Source organism: Eublepharis macularius, chromosome 1 (assembly GCF_028583425.1).
Source record: "Eublepharis macularius isolate TG4126 chromosome 1, MPM_Emac_v1.0, whole genome shotgun sequence".
Classification (NCBI taxonomy): Eukaryota; Metazoa; Chordata; class Lepidosauria; order Squamata; family Eublepharidae; genus Eublepharis; species Eublepharis macularius.
This window is the reverse complement of record NC_072790.1, coordinates 226,157,693-226,180,161: the sequence shown is the minus strand read 5'-3', so window position 1 is coordinate 226,180,161 and position 22,469 is coordinate 226,157,693. Positions and strand designations below refer to the sequence as shown.

Here is a 22,469-nt window from a genome sequence, read left to right as displayed (position 1 = left end):
TGATACATATTTTCCTTTATAAGTGCATTTGGATAAAATATGTTTCCAGAATATCAGGTAAGGATTTGGTTGGTTAGTTCAGATAGATATATGAAATTTACTTCTAGTAGTGTTGTTAGCCCCTTGGTTTCTTAGCCCACATCCACAAGTCTCTAAAACTCCCTTTCCTGCTCTTTGGCTTCCTGCCAGCTCTCCAAAACCCTTCTGTTTCTAGGTCCTGTGTGAAACTTTTCCCTCAGCCAAACTGACCTATCAGTACATTTTTATCCTATCTTTTCTCCTAGGATTTCAGGGCAGTACGTAATTTAAACCACACACATCCCATTTTCCCCTCTCAGGTTGAGAGAACACTTGGCCCAAAGTTGTTAAGTGAGCTTTATGGCACAGTGAATATTTGAACCCAGGTCTCTTAGGGCCTTCTCCCAGCACTTACACCATGACACCACATTGCCATTCAACACTGATTTTTCATTTGCCATGCAGAACAAACACTATTTGCTAGTATTCTATTGTTGACAACTTCCCATGAGCTGAGAATGTTTATGGATGTTCCATGGCATCACAGAAGCTCAGAAAGAGAGAGAAAGAGTCTGTGGACAGGGAACTGGTATACAAGCCTGACTTTGGCTTCATCACTTTAATATTAAGGGGGCTGACTTGTTCTAATATAAAAAACAGTAAAACCAGGCCACCTGAAGACAAGGGTGGAAACTTTTTTGTTGTGTCTGGAGGTCCCTCAATGACCCCTCTTTTCTGCTTTATATTTTAATTGCTGTCCTTGAGCTTTAGAGATGTGTTTTAATTATGGTTTTAATTGGTTTTATGATATACTTTTCTGAGATTTTGTTTTTAATCATTAGCTGCCTTGGTGGCCCTGATTGGGCAGGAAGGTGGGATATAAATGTTGTGTGGTGATGGAGAGTGCCCTCAAGTCAGAGCTGACTTATGGCTACCCCTGGTGGGGTTTTCAAGACAAGAGACTAACAGAGGCGGTTTGCCATTGCCTACCTCTGCAACCCTGGTCTTTGTTGGAGGTCTCCCATCCAATTACTAACCAAGGCCAATCCTGCTTAGCTTAGAATAACAAAGAAAGTTGTAGTTGCTATTGGGATTCCTCAAGTATAAAGAACTTTCTGGTAGTATCAACAATGCAGGATCTTCCTGGTTTCTATGAGGGGAAAAATCCCCGTGTTGAAGTAGTCTCAGTAAATTAAGAAAAAACAAAGCAATCACAGAGTTGGAAGAGCCCTACAGACCTAGTCCAACCCCCTGCCCAATGCAGGATGAGCCTAAAGCGTCCCTGACAAATATTCATCCAGCCTCTTCTTGAAAACTGCCAGTGAAGGGGAGCTCACCACCTCCCTGGGCAGCTGATTCCACCTTTGAACTACTCTGACCATGAAAAAGTTTTTCCTAATATCCAGCCGGTACCTTTCTGCATGTAATTTAATTCCGTTGCTTTGAGTCCTATCCTCTGCTGCTAACTGGAACAGCTCCTTGTCCTCCTCCAAATGACAGCCTTTCAAATATTTAAAGAGCAATCATGACTGCCCTCAATCTCCTCTTCTCCAAACTAAACATTCCCAAGGCCCTCAGCCTTTCCTCGTAGGGCTCAGTCTCCAGACCCCTGATCATCCTCATTGCTCTCTTCTGCACCCTCTCAATTTTGTCCACATCCTTTTTGAAATGAGGCCTCTAGAACTGCACACAGTACTCCAGGTGCGGCTTGATCAAGGCAGTATAGAGAGGGACTATGACCTCCTGCGATTTCGATGCAATGGCCTTTTGATACAACCCAAGACTGAGTTTGCCTTTTTTGCCACCGCATCACACTGACTGTTCATACTTAGTTTACAGTCCACTTACTCAAAGATCTCTTTCGCATACACTGCTACCTAGAAGTGTATCCCCCAACCGTGTATTTCTGCTTCACATTTTTGTGGCCCAGATGTAATACTGTGCACTTACCTATGTTGAATTGCATCCTGTTCACAACCGCCCACTTCTCCAGAGTATTCAGGTCTTGTTGAATTTTAACTCTGTCTTCTTGGGTGTTTGCCTCTCCTTCTAATTTGGTATCATTAGCAAATTTAATGAGTAGCCCATTTACCCCTTCATCCAGATCATTGATAAAAATATTGAAAAGTATTGGGCCCAAAACTGAGCCCTGTGGAACCCCACTGAACACCTCCCTCCAATCTGATGAACTGCCATTGACCACCACTCTTTGGGTGCGGTCCTCTAACCAGTTCCCTATCCACCGAACTGTCCTATAGTCCAGTTCGCAGTTTTCTAGTTTACCCATTAGAATGTCACGGGGAACCTTATCAAAAACTTTACTGAAATCCATGTAAATCACGTTGACAGAGTTCCCATGATCCAGTAAGCTTGTCACTCTATCAATAAAGGAAACCTGGTTGGTCTAACAAGATCTGTTGGGGACAAAACCATGTTGACTTCCCCAGATCACTAAGTGGTCCTTCAGATGCTTACAGATTGATCCCTTTAAAATCTGCTCTAATATCTTCCCAGCAACAGAAGTCAGACAGACTGTAGTTTCCCGGGTCATCTTTCTTACCTTGGGATAACATTGGGATAACATTCACTCTTCTCCAATTTTGTGGCACATCCCCAGTTCTCTAGGAGGCCTTGAAGATGATGGACAGAGGCTCTGCAAGTTCTCTATAAAGTTCTTTGAGCACTCTGGTTCACACCATCCAGCCCAGGGGATTTGTATTTGTCCAGTGCAGCCAGGTGCCTCTCCACAGCCTCTCTGTCAATGTCAACTAGCCTCCCAGGTGGCCTGTCATGTCTACTACCATCTCTAGATGGGCTCGAGTTCTTCAGGGAGAAAACAGAGGTTAAAAAGTCATTAAGCCTGTCTGCTTTTTTCTCTGTCCTCCATCAGAGTTTCTCCTTCCCCTCCCAGCAGCGGTCCAATTGCCTCTTTTACCTTGTATTTGCTTCTCACATATCTGTAGAAGTTTTTCTTATTGTAGTGAGCCCCTCTGGCCAGACCCAGCTTGTACTGAGCTTTGGCCTCTCTGATGGCTGATCTGCAGTACCTAGTAACCCTCATATATTCCTCTTTAGAGGTCTGTCCTTCTCTCCATTTCCTGAACATTTCCTTTTTCTCCCTTAGCTTCTTCTGGATCTCTCTGTTCATCCACATCGGTTTTTTTGGAGCCCTTGAGCTTGAAAAAGCTCATGTTTGAGAAGAGCCCACCCTTCAACTCATTTTTTTCCTTTCCAGAACACTCCCCCACGGAATGACTCTCATCGAGCCTCGGAGTTCATTGAAGTCGGCCCTACAAAAATCTAACATACGAGTCTGACTGCGAACTTCCTTAGCCCCCCACAGCAACTGGAATTCAAGGAGGACATCGTCACTTCCCCCTAAGGTTCCCACCACCTTCACCCCATCTAACAATTCTTCCCTGTTGGTTAATAATTAAGTCTAGTATGGCCGAGCCCCTTGTAGCTTCCTCCACCGTTTGAAAAGGGAAGTTATCAGCCAGGCAGGTCAGGAAGTTGCGTGATTCTTGTCGCTTTGCTGAGCTTGTCTTCCAGCACACATAGGGGGAGTTGAAGTCACCCATAATTATAAGGTTCTGATGTCTAGATACTCTACCAATCTGATCAAAGAGGGCAGCATCCATTTCCTCTCCCTGTTCATTGGGTCTGTAGCAGATTCCCAACAACAATACCCTTTGTCCTTCCTCCCCTTATTTCCATCCATATACTTTCCACTGGGCTGTCAATCACATTCTCCAGAACTTGCTGACAATCAAGCCCTCTCCTCACATACAATGCCACTCCGCCTCCTCTTCTGCCCTTCCGGTTTTTCTTGAACAACTCGTACCCATCCACTACCACATTCCAGTCATGGGAATCATCCCACCAAGTTTCAGTAATTCCTACTATATCATAGCCCTCTGTTTGCAGGAGAAGCGCAAGCTCTTCCTTCTTATTACCCATACTTCAGGCATTGGTATATAGGCACTTGTAGCCTTGTACCTTTGTTTGATCTGTCCTACCCAAGTGGGCCCCGCTGTTATCACTTCTACATTGAAATCCCTATGTTGATCATCCCCTTCGCCTTGTGGCATCAGTTTAAAACAATACCGAGAATGATCTGATGAGCATGGTATAAGAGGCCCAGTATACTGAGAGTAGAAGAGTCAGTTAAAAGGGGGGGAGGAACCAGAGAGGTAGGGAAATGGGCCTGATTAAGCCTCTGAGAGTTTATATAGGGCTGTGCTGTAAGGAAATTGTTGAGAAAGATGCTTTAGTAAAAGGATAGGGACTGTAGTCTATACCACTGTATACTGTTTGTTGTTGTAGGTATGCTCCTACTGAGTAGTTTCTGCATTGTGTAATATGTCATGTCAAATTGCTTATGTCTTATTTTAGCTTTGTATTTGGATTTATGCTCTGGATTTGGCTCTGTATTTGGATCTGGCTCTGTATTTTAGCTCTGTATTTGGATTTATTTATGTTTTTGTTTTAACTGTTTCAAAGTATAAATTTGCACGTATGTTTTATTGGATGTAATCCACCCTGAGCCTGCCTATGCGGGGAGGGCAGAATAAAAATTGAAACAAACAAACAAACAAATACTTGTTTACAATTTTCTGCAATCAGTACCCTATTGTGATGTTTATTGAATGTCCTGGCTGTTGATTGTATTGACTTACACTATGTAATCTACCTTGAGTCAAATAAATAAATAAAATATAGAATCTTGAAAGGGAGGTGTTTGTCAATATGTGATTCCTCATGGGCACCCAACTTGTACATAATAAAGTGAGTGTTTGCTGACTCCATAACCTTCAGAATAGGGTGAGTTAATCATCTAAATAAAAAGCCTGACCATTTCCATCTCTTGTTTATTTTAGGTTTTTGCATGAAGAGTGGTCTCCAGAGCAAACTCCCAGCAGGGGGGACTTGGGTACCCTGACATCGTGGCATTGTCCAGCATCCAGAGTAGCAGAGCCAGGTTGCCTTTACGCGTAAGTGGCACGGATGCGCTAAGCACAAAGTGAATACATAATACTTCGTTACTCTTGCCTAATGGTTATTATCACAACAGTCCTGTAAGGTGACCCAGTCTGATTAATAGTGATGGCCAAAAACTGTGTAGGAAGACTGATACTGAAGAGGGATTTGAACTCATCTTGTGCAGGCTGAACTAGCAGTTTCTGCATCCTTGGCAGACCCCACCTTTAGTTCTCTTTCTAAATGTATGTGTACCTTTTTGCATGCCGAATAACTCATGTTCAAATCCTGGCATTTCCAATGAAAAGCATCTTCCAGTCAGAATGGACAAAATTGGGCTTCCCGGAATATAGCCTGACTCAGTAGGAGGCAACCTCATCAAGATCATAAAGGTTCATAGAGAATCTAATTCACTGGATTCACTCTGTTTCTCAGGGACTGGTCTGGAGCCCAGTTGAAACAACTCATCATTCTAATAAAGCTTGCATTGCCTAGCAATAATAATTTGAAAGGTTCAGAATGCAGGCACATAGTGTGAGGTCATCTGCTCATGGGAACTGAAGTACCACAACTGTAGCTGATTAGAAGTCGAATGTTCATGCAAACTCATAGATTCTTTTCCTTACGAATAAAACCATGAGCAATTTTTTTTTTAATCATGCCTTGACTAAAACACAGGACGGCCACCAGGAGCCAAACAAAGATGGTAATGGAGGGCACATTCGGATTACAGGCTGTCATTTGTTTATCCCTGGTCTGGAGCACAAATGGCAGCAGGTTTGGGGAGGCGCAGTTAAAGGATAGCAAACTGCCATTTATTTAATCTATCAATATTTTTGTCATCATTGTGGGGGGAGGGGGATGACAGTAGCCAGCTTTCCTCACTAGGTGGCACTGCCACATTTTAGTATGGCACCAAAGAAACGAATGAAAGATCAGTCCTTTTCTCCCATCTGGCAGAAATTTCCAAAACCCTTTTGCCAATGCCAAACATCTGTTTGTAAATGTTAGTGTCTCTGAATTTTTAGTGTCAAAATGTACAAAATGAAAAAGAGCAGTTATCTTTACATTCATAAACTTTTTATTTAAAACATTTATTAGCCATCTTTCTACCTTGCAGGAATTCAGTGCAGCGTACAGTATAAATAAAATAACAATTGTAAAAGGAATAAAACACAGTTTAAAAACACAGTTTAGGACTGCCGATAAACATAAAACAAAGTCAATTAAAAGCAGTCCTAAATGGAACATCTTAAGCTGCTTCCTGAAGGTCAGCAGTGAGGGAGCCAGGCACGCTTCCCTGGGGACGCTGTTCTGTAATTGAGGGACTGCCACCAAAGAAGCCCGAGCTTCTTTAGCTGATGGGATAATCAGGAGAGCCTCTCCCTGTGATCTTAATTCCTGGGCAGGAACACATGAGAGAAGATGGTCCTTCAGACACCCCAGTCCCAAGCCATGTGGGCCTTTAAAGACCAAAACTAACACCCTGAATTGTGCTCAGGAGTGGATTGGTAGCCAGTGTATTTGCTGTAGTATCGGGGTCGAATGCTCCCAACAGCAGGCCCCAACCAGCAGTCTAGCCGCAGTATTCTGTGCTAGCAGCAGCTTCCAAACCCTCTTCAAGGGTAGCCCCAAGTAGAGCACTGCAGTAGTCCAATCTAGATGTAACTAAGGCATGGGTCCCTGTGGCTAGATCTGACTGAGCCAGGAACAGGTGCAGCTGATACACCCATTGAACCTAGGCAAAGGTACTCCAAACCACTACAGTCACCTGACTTTTCTAAGATGACTGCTGTGTTGAGCAGCACTCCCAAGCTATGAACCTTGGCTTTCCTCATCCATGACAGGAGAGATCTCAAGTTCCTGGTCTTTCTTTCCACTAACTCAGAAAACATCTGTCTTGTTAGGACAGCTTGTTCACCCTCATCCAGGCCTTTACTGACTCCAAGCATGGTTCAAGCAGCCTACTTGGAATTAAGTGGCAAAGAAAGGTAGAGCTGGGTATCATCTGCATTTTGGTGACACTGCAGCCCTCCTTATAATGAAACCATCCTTACATTAATAAAACTTCCTTATGTTATTCTTCATCTCTTTAAGCAGCTTGCTGAACTCAGCATTGGAGTAGTGAAGGGGGGATTCCTGCCACTATTAACCACTACTCCAAACAATTTACAGATTTTGTATGCCATTATTCTCCCTGTAGGGACTGAAGTGGCTCACAGAAAAATACCGAAATACATTTTACTAAGTCAAACAAATAGTGAAATTAACAAACAAAACAAACACCCCCTAATCTATCCTAATTAATGAGGCTGTCTAACGCAGGCCACCGGTCTTAGACCAAGGGCCTTTTGTCTCTAGCCCTTCTGTTTGTGCCTAAGGGCTTGGCTTTGGCCCCATCTGGGCTTCAATACCGACAAGAATAGGAAAGCAAACATAGTTCAGATGGAACTCAGTTGCTGCTAGTTTCCTGCCAGCAAAAATATTCTTCACTTTCCCATCTGCCCCTTGATTGTAACCAGAAGTTTTTCTGTTCAGGAAACAAGCGCTAAAGTTAGGAAAGCTTCCACTCTCCTGGCCTTTCCTAAACAATGCAAAACTGAATTGTTCAAGAGAGCTTTTTGCTTAGGTGGGAGGGCTGTACTGTAAGGAAGTGATCTCAAGAGATCCATCAGTAAAGGGATAGGGAAACCAGAAGTAAAGAGATAAGGAGGGACCACAGTTTTCACTACTGTTGCTATAAGTATGATCCTACTGGGTAGTTCCTGTGTTGTTTAATATATCAATCATGAAGTTTGCTTATGCTCTATTTCAACATGGTTAAATCTTTAAATCTTTCTTTTTCTTTAAATCTTGCAAAACTGCATATATATACCCATTACATGTATATTGAAATGTGTTTGATATTGATTGTACTGACTCACACTGTGTAATACACCTTGAGTCTCAGGGATTATAAATGATGCAAATAAATAAAAGTAAAAAACCCTGTTTAAAATAAATGAATTTTTAGGTGAGGCGCATCAATGGTCTAGGTGGAGTGAAATACTACTGGTGCCATCCTTGCTACAAACTTGGAGGAGGGTGGTGGCTGGGAGGGGCATACGTCTCTGCTTCCTGAGTTGTAGCCTGCTGCTGGTGCACATTTTAACTCACTCTTTGTAAACTAGTTATTACAAACAGGCATTTCTCCTGGACAGACAGCCTTCCCTGCTGAAGGCTGCCTGCCTTCAGGCCACAACAGCCTTGGATCTGCCTGCTTACTCTTGATGCCAACTTTTTGTTTTGTTTTGTTTTATTAATTTTTAATAACAATAAACTATTAAACTATATACAATCATGAATCTGCAGTCATACAAGAAGTTAATACTAAAATCCGTTAATAAATACATACATCAAAATTAATAAACATATAACATGTCATAATAAGTAACAATTGAATGCATATTAAAGCAGTTTAGAGGGTTATATCTGAGCATATATCTGAACAAATATAAGGGGAAAGTACTTGTAAATTCTAACATATTAAATTGACAAATTACTTATATATTTGCATATTGATGCCAACTCTAATAGGCTATCTGGCTTGGAGTAACCACATCCGTTGATGGATGAACCTCCTTAGCACAGGATAGCAGATGAGAGGGCACCATTGCATGGCTGCCTCTTGGCAAGCAGAACAGCAGGCCAAAGACTCAGTGCAAGGTATTATTTAATAATTTGAGATCCCTCCTTTCTATAGACAAGTGGCTACCAGAATTTTAAACAGTACATCAATTTTTTGCAACAAAATAGCTACAACTGCACACAAAGATATACTTACAAGGCAGGCTTTACATTTTAAGGACTGTCCTAAATGAAGGAAAATTCCAAGAATATCCTTAGTTGAGACCTGCACTATGCATCTCCTTTACTGTCTCTCAGTCTTTCTTGGCAGGGGACTGCTTCCCTGTCCCCAGCAGGATGAACAGGCCAGCCTGTGTGGCACATGCAAGTAGGATTGTTCATGGGTAGTGCAATCTTGACCCAAAGCAAGACGTGTGGGAGGGAGGCGATGACTGGACAGGCAACAGTTGGCTGCCCTGAGAGTAGGTCAGGACAAAACGAAACCAGGCCCCTCTAGTCAAGGGGCAATTCCAGGGGCAAGTGTTAAGCAGAGTCCCTTTCCCCTCTTTTGACAAAGGACTGTGGTTGTAAAATAAGTTAACCTTACATTTTTTAAAATCCTGTTCTTTCTCCAAGGACCTGAGGTCCATGTATGTGGTTCCATCTCCCAGTGTATCTGCACAACAGCCTTGGAAGGTGGGTGAGGCTGAGAGAGAGTAACTGTCCCAAGGTCACCCAGTGGACTTTGTAGCTGAGCAGGGATTTAAACTGGAGGATTTTTGGTACACATTCCTGTTCATTTTGCCACTCTAGTGAGTGATAGGGCTCGATTCTCTTAGAACGGGTGATTTAGAGGTATACTCAGACTGTGGGGAGATTCTTCTACAAGTTTACATTTCCCTTATTGGCCCACTGTTCCTAGGCCTTTGGTGAAGTTTCTCTCTCCAAATGCTATCAGACTTTTTGGGTTTCCTCATAAAAGCTGCACTGTTTGTCAACATTCTGTTGCTGATGCATTTTCCTTGAGCATTCCAAATGTTTGTCAACATACCATGATACCATTGTTCTTGGTCAAGGCCTCGGCCTCTATACCCTGTTGTTGGCCCTCCAGAGTAACCGGTTGGCTGCTCCGTGAGACAGTGTGCTGGACTAGATGGACCACTGGTCTAATTCAGCCTGGCTCTTCTTGAGCCTGACTGGAGCTGATTGGCAGATAATTGTCTTGTTATGGTAAATATCACATATTCAGATTCTAGCATTTAACATTTAGCACCCTGACTTTTTATCTCTCAAAATGCCTCTGAGTGCACCATTGGTTGTTTCTATGCAGGTGTTTTTCTCTGCCTCTTCCTTGTAGCAGTGCTGTTTTCAGGATCATTCACATGGCATAATCCTGCTTCTCTCTTTCCCCTGCTTTGCTGAGATATTTCCTATTTCTGGTTTTGTATGATGGAGAATTTTGGGATGGAGTGGTTTGAGGGGCTGTAGCACAGCAAAGCCATGCATCATCTTGAAGAAGACCAGAGGGACAGGAAGCCAGACTGCTGTGAATGCGTAAACAAAACACTGCACATTTTTGCAGTGTAGCCATAATATATGAGACCTGTCTGGAGGGAGAGGATGAGAGTCTTGGATGTAAAGCAGAGCTGGGGCTTGTAGCGGAACCTGCCTTGAAGCAAAAAAATCCATCGGGACCTGCCTTTCTATAATGGTGCCTTGCAAGGGGCAGCCCCTAGAAGTGGGCTGAAGAAGGACGTATACCCCAAACCCCATTAGCTGTTAGCTAGGAAGGAGTTTGTGTACAGTTCCTTAGCTATTGAACCTTGATTCCCAGCCCCAGGCCAAATAAAGATTCTCTTTCAAGAGGGTTGCTGTGCTAGTCTGTTGTAACCAAAACAACAGCCAGTCCTGTGGCACCTTCTAGATAATCTAGTTATGTCACAATAAATTGGTGCTACAAGATTCTTTGCTTTTTCCGTATTTCAGTTTAAAAACATAGCAGCATTTTTGTCCATCGACTCCCATTGAACCATGGGATTGGCTAATAGTCTGAGCAGCCAGTAAAGAGGACAATCCAAGAAACAAATTACACAGAACTCTTCCTCAATATAAATGTTAAACAAGAAAAAAGAATGGAAAAGCAAGGGGGATAATGCTCAGAGATATAAGCCCTGAGATATAAGCCTTATTTTCTGTTTTCTTTCTGTATAAAATAGTATTAGAGGAAGCCCTTGATTTAACTAAACCCATGCTTTGTATCTTGGGTTACCCAGAGGCATGTTGGGATAGAGAAATGGTTGAGACACTCCCTTGGACAATATAAAAACCAGCCGATATCCAAATCTATCTTTAGCACTAACCACAATTCACAGGTCTCTTGTAAAGCACAACCGATTAGCTTGCATTCTTGTTTTATAAGATTAGCTGTTCTGGTTTCCCAGAATGTTATGCAGTGGTGAAGAGCAGCAGTTGTGAGCCATGAAAGGCCTAGTTACCAGAGATACCTCAGTTCGGCCAAGAATGATGCAGCTCATACAGATATTCCTGAACGACTTAAGAATTTCCAAGATAAATGTATGTAAAGCCCATAGAAAATCATTATATGCATCGTCACTGCTGTATCTAATGGTACACTGGATGGTGACAGTTGCAAAATCAGCCAAAAAAGACCATGTAACAAGATAAGAGATTTCTGTATACTTTCAGGACTCCCTGAATTTGTAGACAAACCTAGTTTTTTAAAATTAACCCATAGACTAAGACCTTCTCAGTGGCCTGAATGAGGATGAATATATTCTAGGGGGCAGGGAATGTTGACAGCAGTTAAAGGGAAAAGGGGAAATCAGCCTGCTCAATCCCTGAGGGCTTTATAGTTATCTCGAAGAGGAGATTTTGAGGATGATTCTATCTAATAAATTATTATCCTGCCCTTCTTGCAAGGAGTGGGTGTCCAGCTTGTAATTAAAATGCACGTGGGTTTTTTTACACAGACCATTAGTATAGTATTAATATATATTTTATATAATAAATATAAAATAGTTGCATATTTTAAGTATAAATAGTGTGTGGGGTGTATATAAGGGTATAAGGCAGGGTATAAATAGTGTGTGTGTGTGTTAGTACAGTGTTATATGAACTTTCCTACTAAAGGTTCATTGATTGTGGGCTTTCTGTGGACTGTATGTGAAAGAGAGAGACAGACGCTTGTAGTAGCCATTGTAGCAATGGCCACCATGTACAAGATGATGTGGGTCGTGTTTCATTCTATGCCTTGTTCCCTCTACTCACTGTTGATTTAAAACATGTACTTTTCCCTAAAAATTGAAAAGTGTCCTGGACAAATTGCTAAAGGACCTGTTCTTCTGTGAAATTTGTTGTGACTGTGGCTCAGAGCAGAGTGTGGAAAAGGAGAAGAGCAGGAGATGTTATTTGGGGCGGAAGGAAACTAGAGGGAAAAAGCAGGGTACAAGCTTTTGAAAAGCAAATTAAGATGACTTATTGTGCAATCCTGAGAAGAGTTACTCCAGTCTAAGTCCATAGACTGGAGTAACTCTACTTAGGATTGCACTGTTTCTTGTATTCAATTGGCAAAGAACAGATTGAGTTAGCATTCCTTCCTCTTCTTGCCCTTGCAGGTGGACAGCAGCCCCCTGCTGAAATCACCATGAGTAGCACCCTCTCCCCCACCGACTTTGACAGCCTGGAGATCCAGCAGCAGTACAATGACATCAATAACCGCTGGGAACTGGCCGATGAAGACTGGGACAATGAAAACAGCTCAGCTCGTCTTTTTGAGCGCTCTCGCATCAAGGCGCTTGCAGGTAAGGGGCACCCAAAGCTTAATTTTAGCTAGGGCCACACTCTTTGGCATCTCTTTTCTCAGTGCAATTGAACACACAAATTAGTGTCTTTGAGGATGTGCAGCATACCTTTCTGTCACTGCTCAATAACACTGCCTGCACAAAGGATTATTGCCTGTTTTACCATATGGAGCATTTTCTAGAATCGTGGCAAGAAGGGCTGGGGTTGGGGGAAATGCTTTCCTACTCATCTCTTGAGATTTGTCGAGTGCCTTATATCATATAATGTATCTTGCAATCATAGCGTAAAGAAAGGAGTTCCACATTCAATGGTAGGGTTAAATTTGTTTCGTCAGAGTCTGGCTGGGTTGAGCAGGTGCTAAGCCCTATTTGGGGGCTGTTTTTAGTTTATGCTAGTTGGAAGCTGTGTGAGCTTGGGAGCTCAGGGTGAATGATTTTTGTACAGTATGATATTTATTTATTTAAAACATCTGTATGCTGCCTTCATGCAAAGATGAATTTTTTTAATTATTATTTTATTATTTTTTTAAAAAACCAGCTAGGTTTGCCAAGTCTGGATTGGAAATTTCCTGGAGATTTGCGAGTAGAACCTGGGGAAGATGGAGTTTAGGTAGGGGCAGGACTTCAGTGGGGTCTAATACCATGGAGTCTCCCCGGAAAGCACCCTTTTTCTCCAGGGGAAGAGAGCAGCCATTTTCTCTATTATAGACTATAATCGAAAAGAACTATCTGATTCCCTTTCAGCAAGTGATATCTGGTGTGATTGTCACATAATTAGGAATGGGAATTGTGGGTAATCAGTTTATTATGTTGGTTGTTTAAATATGCTATATAAAGAAATGTTGGACTAAGATTGATTGTCCCTTTTTTCTCTTTTGTAATTAACTGAGGACCTTAAGCATTATAGTGCAAACAGTGCAAAAATTAGGGAATTTATACATCTGGAGGGGTAGTTTACAAAGCAAAAACAAAATTAGGAACCATTGAGGACACTGAGAGTGAGTGGTGTTGGTATGCAGTTTCTTTTATACCTCATCTCTCCAGGAAATGTCTGTCCATTAACTCCCACCTAGCTCATATCCTCACACCCTGTCCTCAAAGATTCAAATAAAGTTGTTGCAACACATTTCTGGGGTTTAGAGATTCTGGCAGCAATTGCAGGGGGGACTTGGTAACTGAAACACATATGTATCCAGTGCTTGATGGGAGTTGTAGTGTTCATCGTTGTTGAGATGGCATCATGTTCCTGAATGTTAATTTACTGATCCTAGCTTGTCTGATATTACCTGTGCATCTAGGCATGCTAGACTGCCAGGTGTTCCAGTGAAGACGTCCCTTAGCTGGGGATGTATGCATTCTGCAGACAGTTGCTTTGAAGCCCATGCGCTCAAGTCTGCAAACCCCATCTCCCTAATTCGTGGAGAATTGTATTGGTGAAGCTAAAGCACTTTGCTCACGCTCAGAGACACATTAGAAGGGATCCCAGGGCACAGCTCTCAGATGCAATATGGTTTTTACTGATACTCCTTAAAAATCTTTTTTGTAGCATTTCTTCAAGTGAAAAAAAGGATTTCTTACAGTTTGCAGTGTTCTTTTTCATTGCACTCCTACTTCCCTCTTATTCTCCATTTCCAGGTGGGAAAACTGAGGCTGGCTTGCCCAGGGATATGCAGAGAGTTGTGGCAAAGGTCTCCTAGCTCTGTGGCCAGACTTCCTCTCCAGTGGGCCATACTGATTTATGTCTGGGGAACCTAAGAAACTGAGGAAAAGGCTAGTAGTATCCTAGAGTCCAAAATCGGCCTTCCCTCCCCCTTTCTCACCCAGCACCCTGTCTGCTGTACTTTGCTCCTACCCTCGGTGGCCTTGCTTTATGTTTACCAGACTCCCTCTTCTGTGTTTGGACAGCATGCTGGGAGGGGGCTGTTTGCTGCCATGCCTAGACCAGTCACAAAGACGTGACCAGCCCCCATGCACACATACCTTGGGGATGGGTGTCTACAGGGAGACACCAGCCAGTGAAATTGAGGGTAGCTGAGCCAGGAGTCATGGTCTTCTCCTCCACAAGAAAACGAACCCTTACTGCACCTTGTACACCCCAGTTCTAGCACTCGTTTTTCTCCTCTCCTGTAACATGAGCCCTTCATTCTTCCCAAAAATCACAGAGGTATAATTTTATTTCTAAAATGGGAGGTGCTGGATCTCTGGCTCGCCATGAAGCTCCACCTTTTGCCCTGCTGCTGAACTCTGGCTGACTAGAGATGGGCTGTATCTCTTCTGTGATGAAGGAAAGGTGCCATGTACATGCTGTGAAACACTGCCACACGCTCCAGGGCTGTTTGGGTGTTCAAAATGGATTCCTGGACTAAATCTGTTTTTTAAAGGAAGTTCTGGGCATTGATTCCAGAAGTTCTGGCTCCCAGCCCAGTAGAACCTCCCACCCCTTGCAAAGATTAAGCTCTGGAATGTGGCATGAGTGCATTGTGCATCATAGGGGGGGCCTAGCTTCATCCCAAGCCCATTGTAATGTAGTGGAGACCTCTTATGTGGGTCATTTGAAGTTGCCTTATCCTGACTCAAGTAACGTTTAGAATAGTATTTGGCTGCCCGGGGACTTGGTAAGAGAAAGATCCTTTGCAGTGCTGAAAACTTGAAGTCCTTTTAACTGAAGAAGCTTCCTGGGATTGAATCAGAGTCCATGTATATGACAACCATGTTCTCTACCCCTTGAGCTTTGCTCTTTGTCTCTCCTTCCGTTGGTTTGTTTCCTAGTGAGACCTTCCTCTGTTAGGAACAGAACCCAGAAGTCTTAGATCAGTCTTCTTTGCTCCAAACTGTCAGACTCCGTGTCTGGGACTTCCTCCCACCACATCTTTTGAGCTCAGGCTGAAGCTTTCTGACATTACAGAAATTCATGCTTGTGGCCCTGTAAGGGCTGCTTCCCTTAGACATAATTTTAAACATGGAATATGGAAATCTCAGCCTTGAGGCTGTTGGACAAGGCCTTGCAGAGACCCGGACAGTTTCTACACAGAGCCTATTTTGCACCCTGATTTTCATTCTGGAACAGGTTACTCTGAAGCATCCACACAATATTGGCCAAATCCACACGCACTCACCATCCGCTTATCTTGCGCAGTCATGGCAGTTGGGTTCATTCCGCTACCATGCTGTGCATCATCACAGTCACCGTCCCAGTGCGTCTTCATGGCGCAATCAGTTATCCACACGCTACTGAGTAAAGCGTTATAGTGGGCAGTTCCCTCCTCCGTCGTCAGCATTGAGGGTGCGGGTCACTTCCCTTTTTTAAAAAAAAAGTTAATTTTGCACTATACCGATATTCCGACTTTTAAGAAATGGCAAGGTTCCCTCTCCCTCAACTTTGATTGGCCCATTTTTTGCTCCTCACAGACCACTTTCTAACAATTGGCTGGTGACGTGCGCATGCTCCACGGATGGTTTCTTTTCCCGTGCAAACCGCTGCTCACTAAAGTAGGTTTTGTGGTATACCAACCTTTCTTTATTGTGCAAATGCACTATGAAAGCCCATTTTAAAAAAAAGGGCTGGGCAAGAGCAGATTTATGCTATTATCACGTGGTACGGAAAGGAGGCGCAATTGTGGCGCAGTGATGGCAGGGAACACACGGAATGGGAAAGCATGTGAGTATCTGCTTGAACAGCGCCACGGTTGCAAAAAAGGCATGGAAACAAAAAGGAAGTGTAGATTCGGCCATTGTCTTCCAGCCATTCGCCCTCTATGGTTTCCTCTGCTTTGCTCCAAGTTTGGTGTAGTGGTTAAGAGTGGCAGGACTCTGATCTGGAGATCCGGGTATGATTCTCCACTCCTCCGCTTGAAGCCAACTGGGTGACCTTGGATCAGTCACAGCTTTCTCAGAACTCTCTCAGCCTTACCTACATCACAGGGTGTCTGTTGTGGGGATAATGACACTGACTTTGTAAACCACTCTGAGTGTGGCATTAATCTGCACTGAAGAGTGGTATATACACACAAGATTATTATTATCTTTCCGGAACACTGGAGACAAAGAGCAGAACCACAAGTGACAAAAGGCACAGATTGGACACTTGTCTGCTTCCCTCAAGTTTTGATGGGAAATGTAGGCATCCTGGTCTCGCAGCTTCGCTCTCTGACTGCTGACCAATGGACTTTTCAACTGTCATTTGTCCAACATTCCGCCAAGCTGCCTACATTTCCCATCAAAACTTGAGGGAAGCAGACAAGTGTCCAATCTGTGCCTTTTGTCACTTGTGGTTCTGCTCAAAGTGTGTTTGCCCACATTGTGGACTGGAAGGTGTGGATTTCCAAACTATCCTGCCCATATCCAGTATGATTTTCTGTTCCTTTCCTTTCTTACCTGCCACATGCTCTCACACACACCCTATCATCAGTTGGCTTTTCTGTGATTTTAAAAAAAATGGCTATACACCATTGTAACATTATAATAGCCTTGACCTGAACAGTCCAGGCAGACCTGCTCTCATCAGTTCTCAAAAGCTAAGCAGAGTAGGCTTTGGTTAGTAATTGGATGGGAGACCTCCAAAAAAGACCAGGGTTGCAGAGCCAGGCAATGGCAAACCACTTGTGTTAGTCTGTTGCCTTGGAAACCCCACTAGAGGTCACCATAAGTCTGCTATGGCTTGATGGCTGTCTCCACCCCCCCCCCATACCTACAACTGTTTTTTTTTAAAGCAGGCAAAAAGCCCTCTGGCTGTGCAGAGGGAGTCAGAGAATGGTGAATACAAATGAACAGGGAGGAAAGAACAGAGAATCACGTCGTGGGAATACTCCATTACCGTGATAGTTGCCTCTGCATTTGCAGCAGGGAGTCCACAATGAGGAATCATCCCTGTGTGGAAGCAGCTCCTGCTGAAGTTGCCACACTTAAGTCCAGTCATACCCTGTATTTTAAACTTGGGTAGAAAAAGTATCTTGAGTTTGAATGGCAAAATGCATTCGTGCCATTTTCAGTTTCGGATGGCATGCGCACATTTCAGTGGTCAGAGGCACATCACTGAAGAGAGGGGTTTTGTTTTCATGTTTATTTCAGTGGAACGGAGTCACATAAACACATACGCAGCGTTCGTGGCTGAAAGTCAAATCGGACCCAAGGTACAAAATTGGCTGCCTTAGAACAAAATTCAAGTGCACCCCCCCCCCCACCCCGCCACACACACGTTTTCACAGAGCGCAACAATACTCTCCTTCATTTTGGTAGGACTCTTGCAGGAGATCTTCCTGATGGATTGCATCCTGGAGGGCAGGTTGTTTTGTCTTTTCTGCTGTTGCTTCTAATCCACCCCCCTTTTTGCTTCTGTATAGTGCAGCATTTTGTTTTGCCAATTTAAACTCTGGTACTTTTTGACTTCCCGAAGGATTTGGGTTATTATCCTCCTCCACTGTCCCTAGGGGGTGAACACAAGGGAAAGGGAAAGCAAATGTGAGAAAAGCTGCCAATGCAGTGAACAAGTGCAATCTTGAGCGATCAGACGTTCCAAGCCAGTCGAGGCCTAAAATGAGCACCAAGCTCCACTGCGGTCTCCAGCCCCACATTGGATAAGGGAGGATTCCAAGGAGAGCTGCCTGGGAAGGGCACCAAACAATAGCTTAATGACAGTCTGCAATGATACTGTGCAGGGCGGGGTAGGTAGGCTGTCAGGAAATTCTGGAAGCGGGGAGGGGGGAACTTGTGTGGTATGTTTGAACGGGTGGGGGGTGAGGCAGATCTTTGTTGATGACACAGGAGATGATAATTTCTTTGTGAAACAACTGAAATTGCTGTAACAGCAAGACTTTGAGCTACACAGGACTCTTTCTTCAGGCACTGATGTTAAAGCAAAAGTAACTGATATGAAACAAAAAGTATTGTGTCCCTTAAGTCCAACTGTGTAAAACTGGCTGTACTTAGCAGTGTGAAGAAGACACTCTACACCTGATCAGAGGCACTCTTTTTTTGGGCTATAATGTCAAGTGATGAAGATTGCACCTTGCCTTTTTAGAACCAGTTCTGAGGATGAGGGCTGGTTCCAGTTAATAATCAACGGGAAGAAGGATTCTTCTCCCTGCTGCCACTCCCCAGTTTATATGTCTGTAATCCACCGCCCCCCCTGCCCCCGCCAGTGTGCAACCAGGAGGTGAACCTGGGGCGAAATTCTCCTCGCCACTCTCTCACATGGGCAGGGCAGTATGAGGCAGCAATGGCCATACAAAAGCAGACAATAGGAAGCAAATCCTGTATTGTTCAGCCCCAGTGACTGGTATGAGCTCATTTTGTTGGGCCTCTCTCTCCCTCCCCTCTTCCCTTCCTCCCTCTTTCCCAAAAACTGGGGAACCAGCAGGACCTGGTTTCCCTTCCCACTAGTTTCCTTCCCCTTTTCCCTATGCAGCAAACAGAAATTTCCTTTTAGCTCCATAGCCATCTCCTTTAGGATCGGGCTGGAGTGGAGAAAGCTGGAAACTTGAACTTTTGAATTTTCTTGAAGGGGCAGAGTAGGGGAAAAGGGTTGAGTTAGTCATGATCTCAAACTGTGCTTAATTTCTAGTATGTGTGTGTGTTGGGGTGGGGGTGGGGGGTTGTACAGTAGCTCGAGCTTGCTTAGAAGTGGCATCCAAAGATTTTGGAAATTTTTCTAATTAATAATTTAATATCTCTGTGTTGCTTTCCCCAGCGACCACAGCAAGGAAGGGGCTGCGATTCAAATATCAGAAAAGGGCCACCTGCCCTTTCAAATCAAATCAGTTTGTTTTTCAGTTCACATGCTTCAGGGTGATTCGGCTTTGTGATTCAGTTCTGTGATGGCCAGCTTATTATGCCCATTTTACAGAAAGGAGGAGAGTGACTGAGGCCAAAAAGAGGTCAAGCTTGAGCCCATGCCATGTCTGTGGCAAAGATGGGACTTGAACTTAGTGGCCATCACAAGAATGCTGCTGGCATTTTAAAGTTGTGTAAAAATGCTGCAAGGGACCGATCCTAATTGGTCCCACAGCACGGTAGGCTGAGGTGCTTTCCCTGCCCTCAAGTGCCAAAATGGCCACAAACACAACCTCACTTGAAAAGGAGTGCACGGGGGGCCGGGGGGGGGCACGCGTGGAGAGCATCGTGCTGCATACCCAATCAGGATTGGGCCGTCACGGAATTTTTAAGTTATTCTAAAATGACAGCAGCCTCTTCATGGTGGCCACAAACCTAGTGCCATATCTGGTTTGGTTCTTAGACCCTTGATACAGGGGAGATTAGGGTACAGCTGGTGGTTAATATGAGCCAAGGCTCAGCCCCAGAATCAGTTCTGAACACAAATCCTCTGCCCTAGTATAGGATGCCTTTGGATGTCTGTCTGTCTCTCTCTGTAGGAATCAAGCACTTGAAACTAAGGGGCAAGAGTTCCAGGTCAGGGGAAGTATATTACATAGAGGCTTGAGCCCCAGCATCTCTTTCCCCAGTTTTTTAAAAAAAGAACTCACCTCTGGATAGATCCCAGGAACCGCAGACCCCACCACCGAGCTGAATAGAGAATCCAGGTTTTTGGCACTCTCGTGCCATTGCACTTACCCACTAGGCATTTCTGTCATTCCTGGCCCTGGAACCCAGGCATCCTGAGCCCTATTCAGTAATAGCCTTGGCTAACCCCCAATGCTGAGATTTGACTGTTGCACTGTGTGTGTGCGTGTATTTGTTTGTGGGCAGGCTGCCCAGCCTCCCCCTCCCATGTGTAGTTGGGCTAAGGGCATTGCTGCGTGCGCACTCTTACCTTTCAGAGCAGCCCAACCTGTTTTTATGTAAATTACTTGGGCCCGCCCTCCCTCCCTCGCCTGGGAGGGGGCAGTAAACTCCCTTAGAACACTCACACCAAGGTGCTGAAGATTTCCTTCCTGCTACCTGGGCCCAGCTGTAGCTGGGGGGGGGGAGCTTGCAGTGGTGATCTAGTGGGGGTGCCCCAGCCCCAAGGATGTACCAGTCTGAGCCAGAGCTGATGGAGGCAAGCCGGAGTTCTCCTTTGACACCTCATGAGCTGTCTCCAGCAGCCTTTATCAACGCGGTACAGTACGCCAATGTGTTGGAGGGCAGGTTCAAACAGCTTCAAGGTAGGAGGTGTGAAACGGGGGAGGGGAGGTGGGTTGGACACATGGGGGGAGAAGCTGGCAGTGAGGTATGCTCCCCCTCTCCATTTTCCTGGTCAGCTCAGATCCCTGGGGGACGGGAACTCTAATCCGCAAGGTGCTGCCAGGAATTAGCTGAACGCATGCTGGGTTTGCAAGGGGCAAAAGCCGCATGGCGTGGCTGAGATTCTTTGGGGCCATGCCCAGGTGCCCCCTGCCTGGCGTGGAGGGAGGAGGAGGGAGGGGGAATATGTGATTCCAGTCTGGAAAATAGGATCAGCAAAGGCAACCTTAGCTCCTGAAGGATGAAGCAAGGCTGGGGTGGGTTGGGAGACTTTTGACAAGAGAGAGAGGACGGGCGGAAGCCTAAGAGGGCAGTTCACTGTGGCATACAGAAGAGTGACCTATAGGGAAAGACACAGGTATTCACCTCGGAACTGTCCTACACACTCACACACTCCTGTTTAGTCAGAAGCCCTGTTTCTCTCGCTTGTCGTGCTTGAGGCAGAACTTATATCTTCCTCCCCACACATGTCCTCGCCCTAGCAAACTCTTGAGGTGGCAGAAAATCCTCAGAATCCTTCATGGTAATTCACAGGGAATGAGGACCTTTCTTTTCCCCTGCAAGTCCTGGATATGGACCACCTCGTAAGCAATTTTCTTCAGATGATTTCACAGAGTGTCATTTGTTGCTCTAAACTCAGGAAAGGGACTGTACGACATTTCTCCAAGTCCAGATCCCTAATACATTCACTTCTGTGTCCCACTGGCCTTCTTTCCTAAATGCATAGCAAAAGGCCCACTTCTTTCCAAAGAAGTAGGTATCCTAGGTGAGCTTCACCTCCAGTCCTTCTTGTGAAAAGCTGACCCGCCCCCCCCCCCCCGTTAGTATGACAATGGGGGTGGGGAGAAGGTGCTTACAATAGCCTTGAATGTGGAAGATGCTTGTGAGTTTGCAAAACTGGCTATTTAAAAAAAAATCAATATCAGGATATAACCCACACCCAGTTTCCAGTCAGTCTCTTGGTATCCCTGCAGTTGTGGGGAGATGTAAATTTAAGGAGGTCCTAGTGGAAAATTTAAATTGATTTGCAAATTGGGTCATGTGACATTGAGAGGCTGCAGAACTCCTGGGTTCTGTCCACATAGTTGGAAAAGGGAATTGTTTTATTCATTTTACCCCTTGAGCCTGTATTTGTTTGTTTGTTTATTCTGGTGTTTTTGTCTTGCCTTTCTCCCAAAGGGGCTCATGGTAGATTAAAGTGTTACATAAACACAATATCAACAGACAACAATATTAAAACCAATAAACAGCTCTCAAGCACAGAGTCAGCGATTGTCTGATTTATCTCTCTAAAACAATTACTGACTTTAAAAGGTTCTCCTGAATAATTCCGCCTTACAGTGGCGCCGGCATGTTAACAATATGAAAACATTCTTCAGGAAGGCCCTTCTTCAGTACTAGTGCTGCAGCATTAAAAGCTCTAGCCTGAACTAGGCAGTATCTAAACCTGTTTACAAGTTGGAGTCTGAAGCAGGTCGTGGCCTGAGGAAAAAAGTTTCCTCGCAAGAATGTATAAGAGAAGCGGTCTTGCAGATATGAGGGTCTCTAGGTAGTCCTGTGATATATGAACCAAGTACTAATGAAAGGGCTTTCTCTGTACAAAGTGCTTTTTACCACCACATCACTAAGTGTAGGCTGCATACCTCTGTGAACAGAGACCAGTGCATCCATGACACAGACCTAATGATGGTAGACTTGAACCTCAGTATTTATTTATTTTTTTGTTTACCTCATAGATACCTCGCCTTATCCCCAAGGGGGACTCAAGATGGCATACATAATTCTCCTGTCCTCCATTTGTCCTCACAACAACCCTGTGAGGTAGGTTAGGCTGAGTGTGTGTGATTAGCCCAAGATCACCCAGCA

At 44.4% G+C, this 22,469-nt stretch overlaps 1 protein-coding gene across 2 annotated transcripts in view; it reads left to right on the top strand.

The window, feature by feature from the left end:
• The first annotated feature begins 4,963 nt into the window (after window positions 1-4,963).
• SPTBN2 (spectrin beta, non-erythrocytic 2) overlaps window positions 4,964-22,469 on the top strand; it is an 81,933-nt gene continuing 64,427 nt past the window's right edge. Inside the window, exons 1-2 of one of the 2 annotated variants that reach the window (XM_054990094.1) lie at window positions 4,964-5,012; window positions 12,240-12,425. In XM_054990094.1, coding sequence (XP_054846069.1) covers window positions 12,269-12,425 — 157 coding nt within the window. In that variant the 5' untranslated portion in view covers window positions 4,964-5,012; window positions 12,240-12,268. Of the gene's footprint in view, window positions 5,013-12,239; window positions 12,426-20,279; window positions 20,525-22,469 lie in introns of those variants that run through there. The other variant, XM_054990084.1, reaches the window with a different exon arrangement.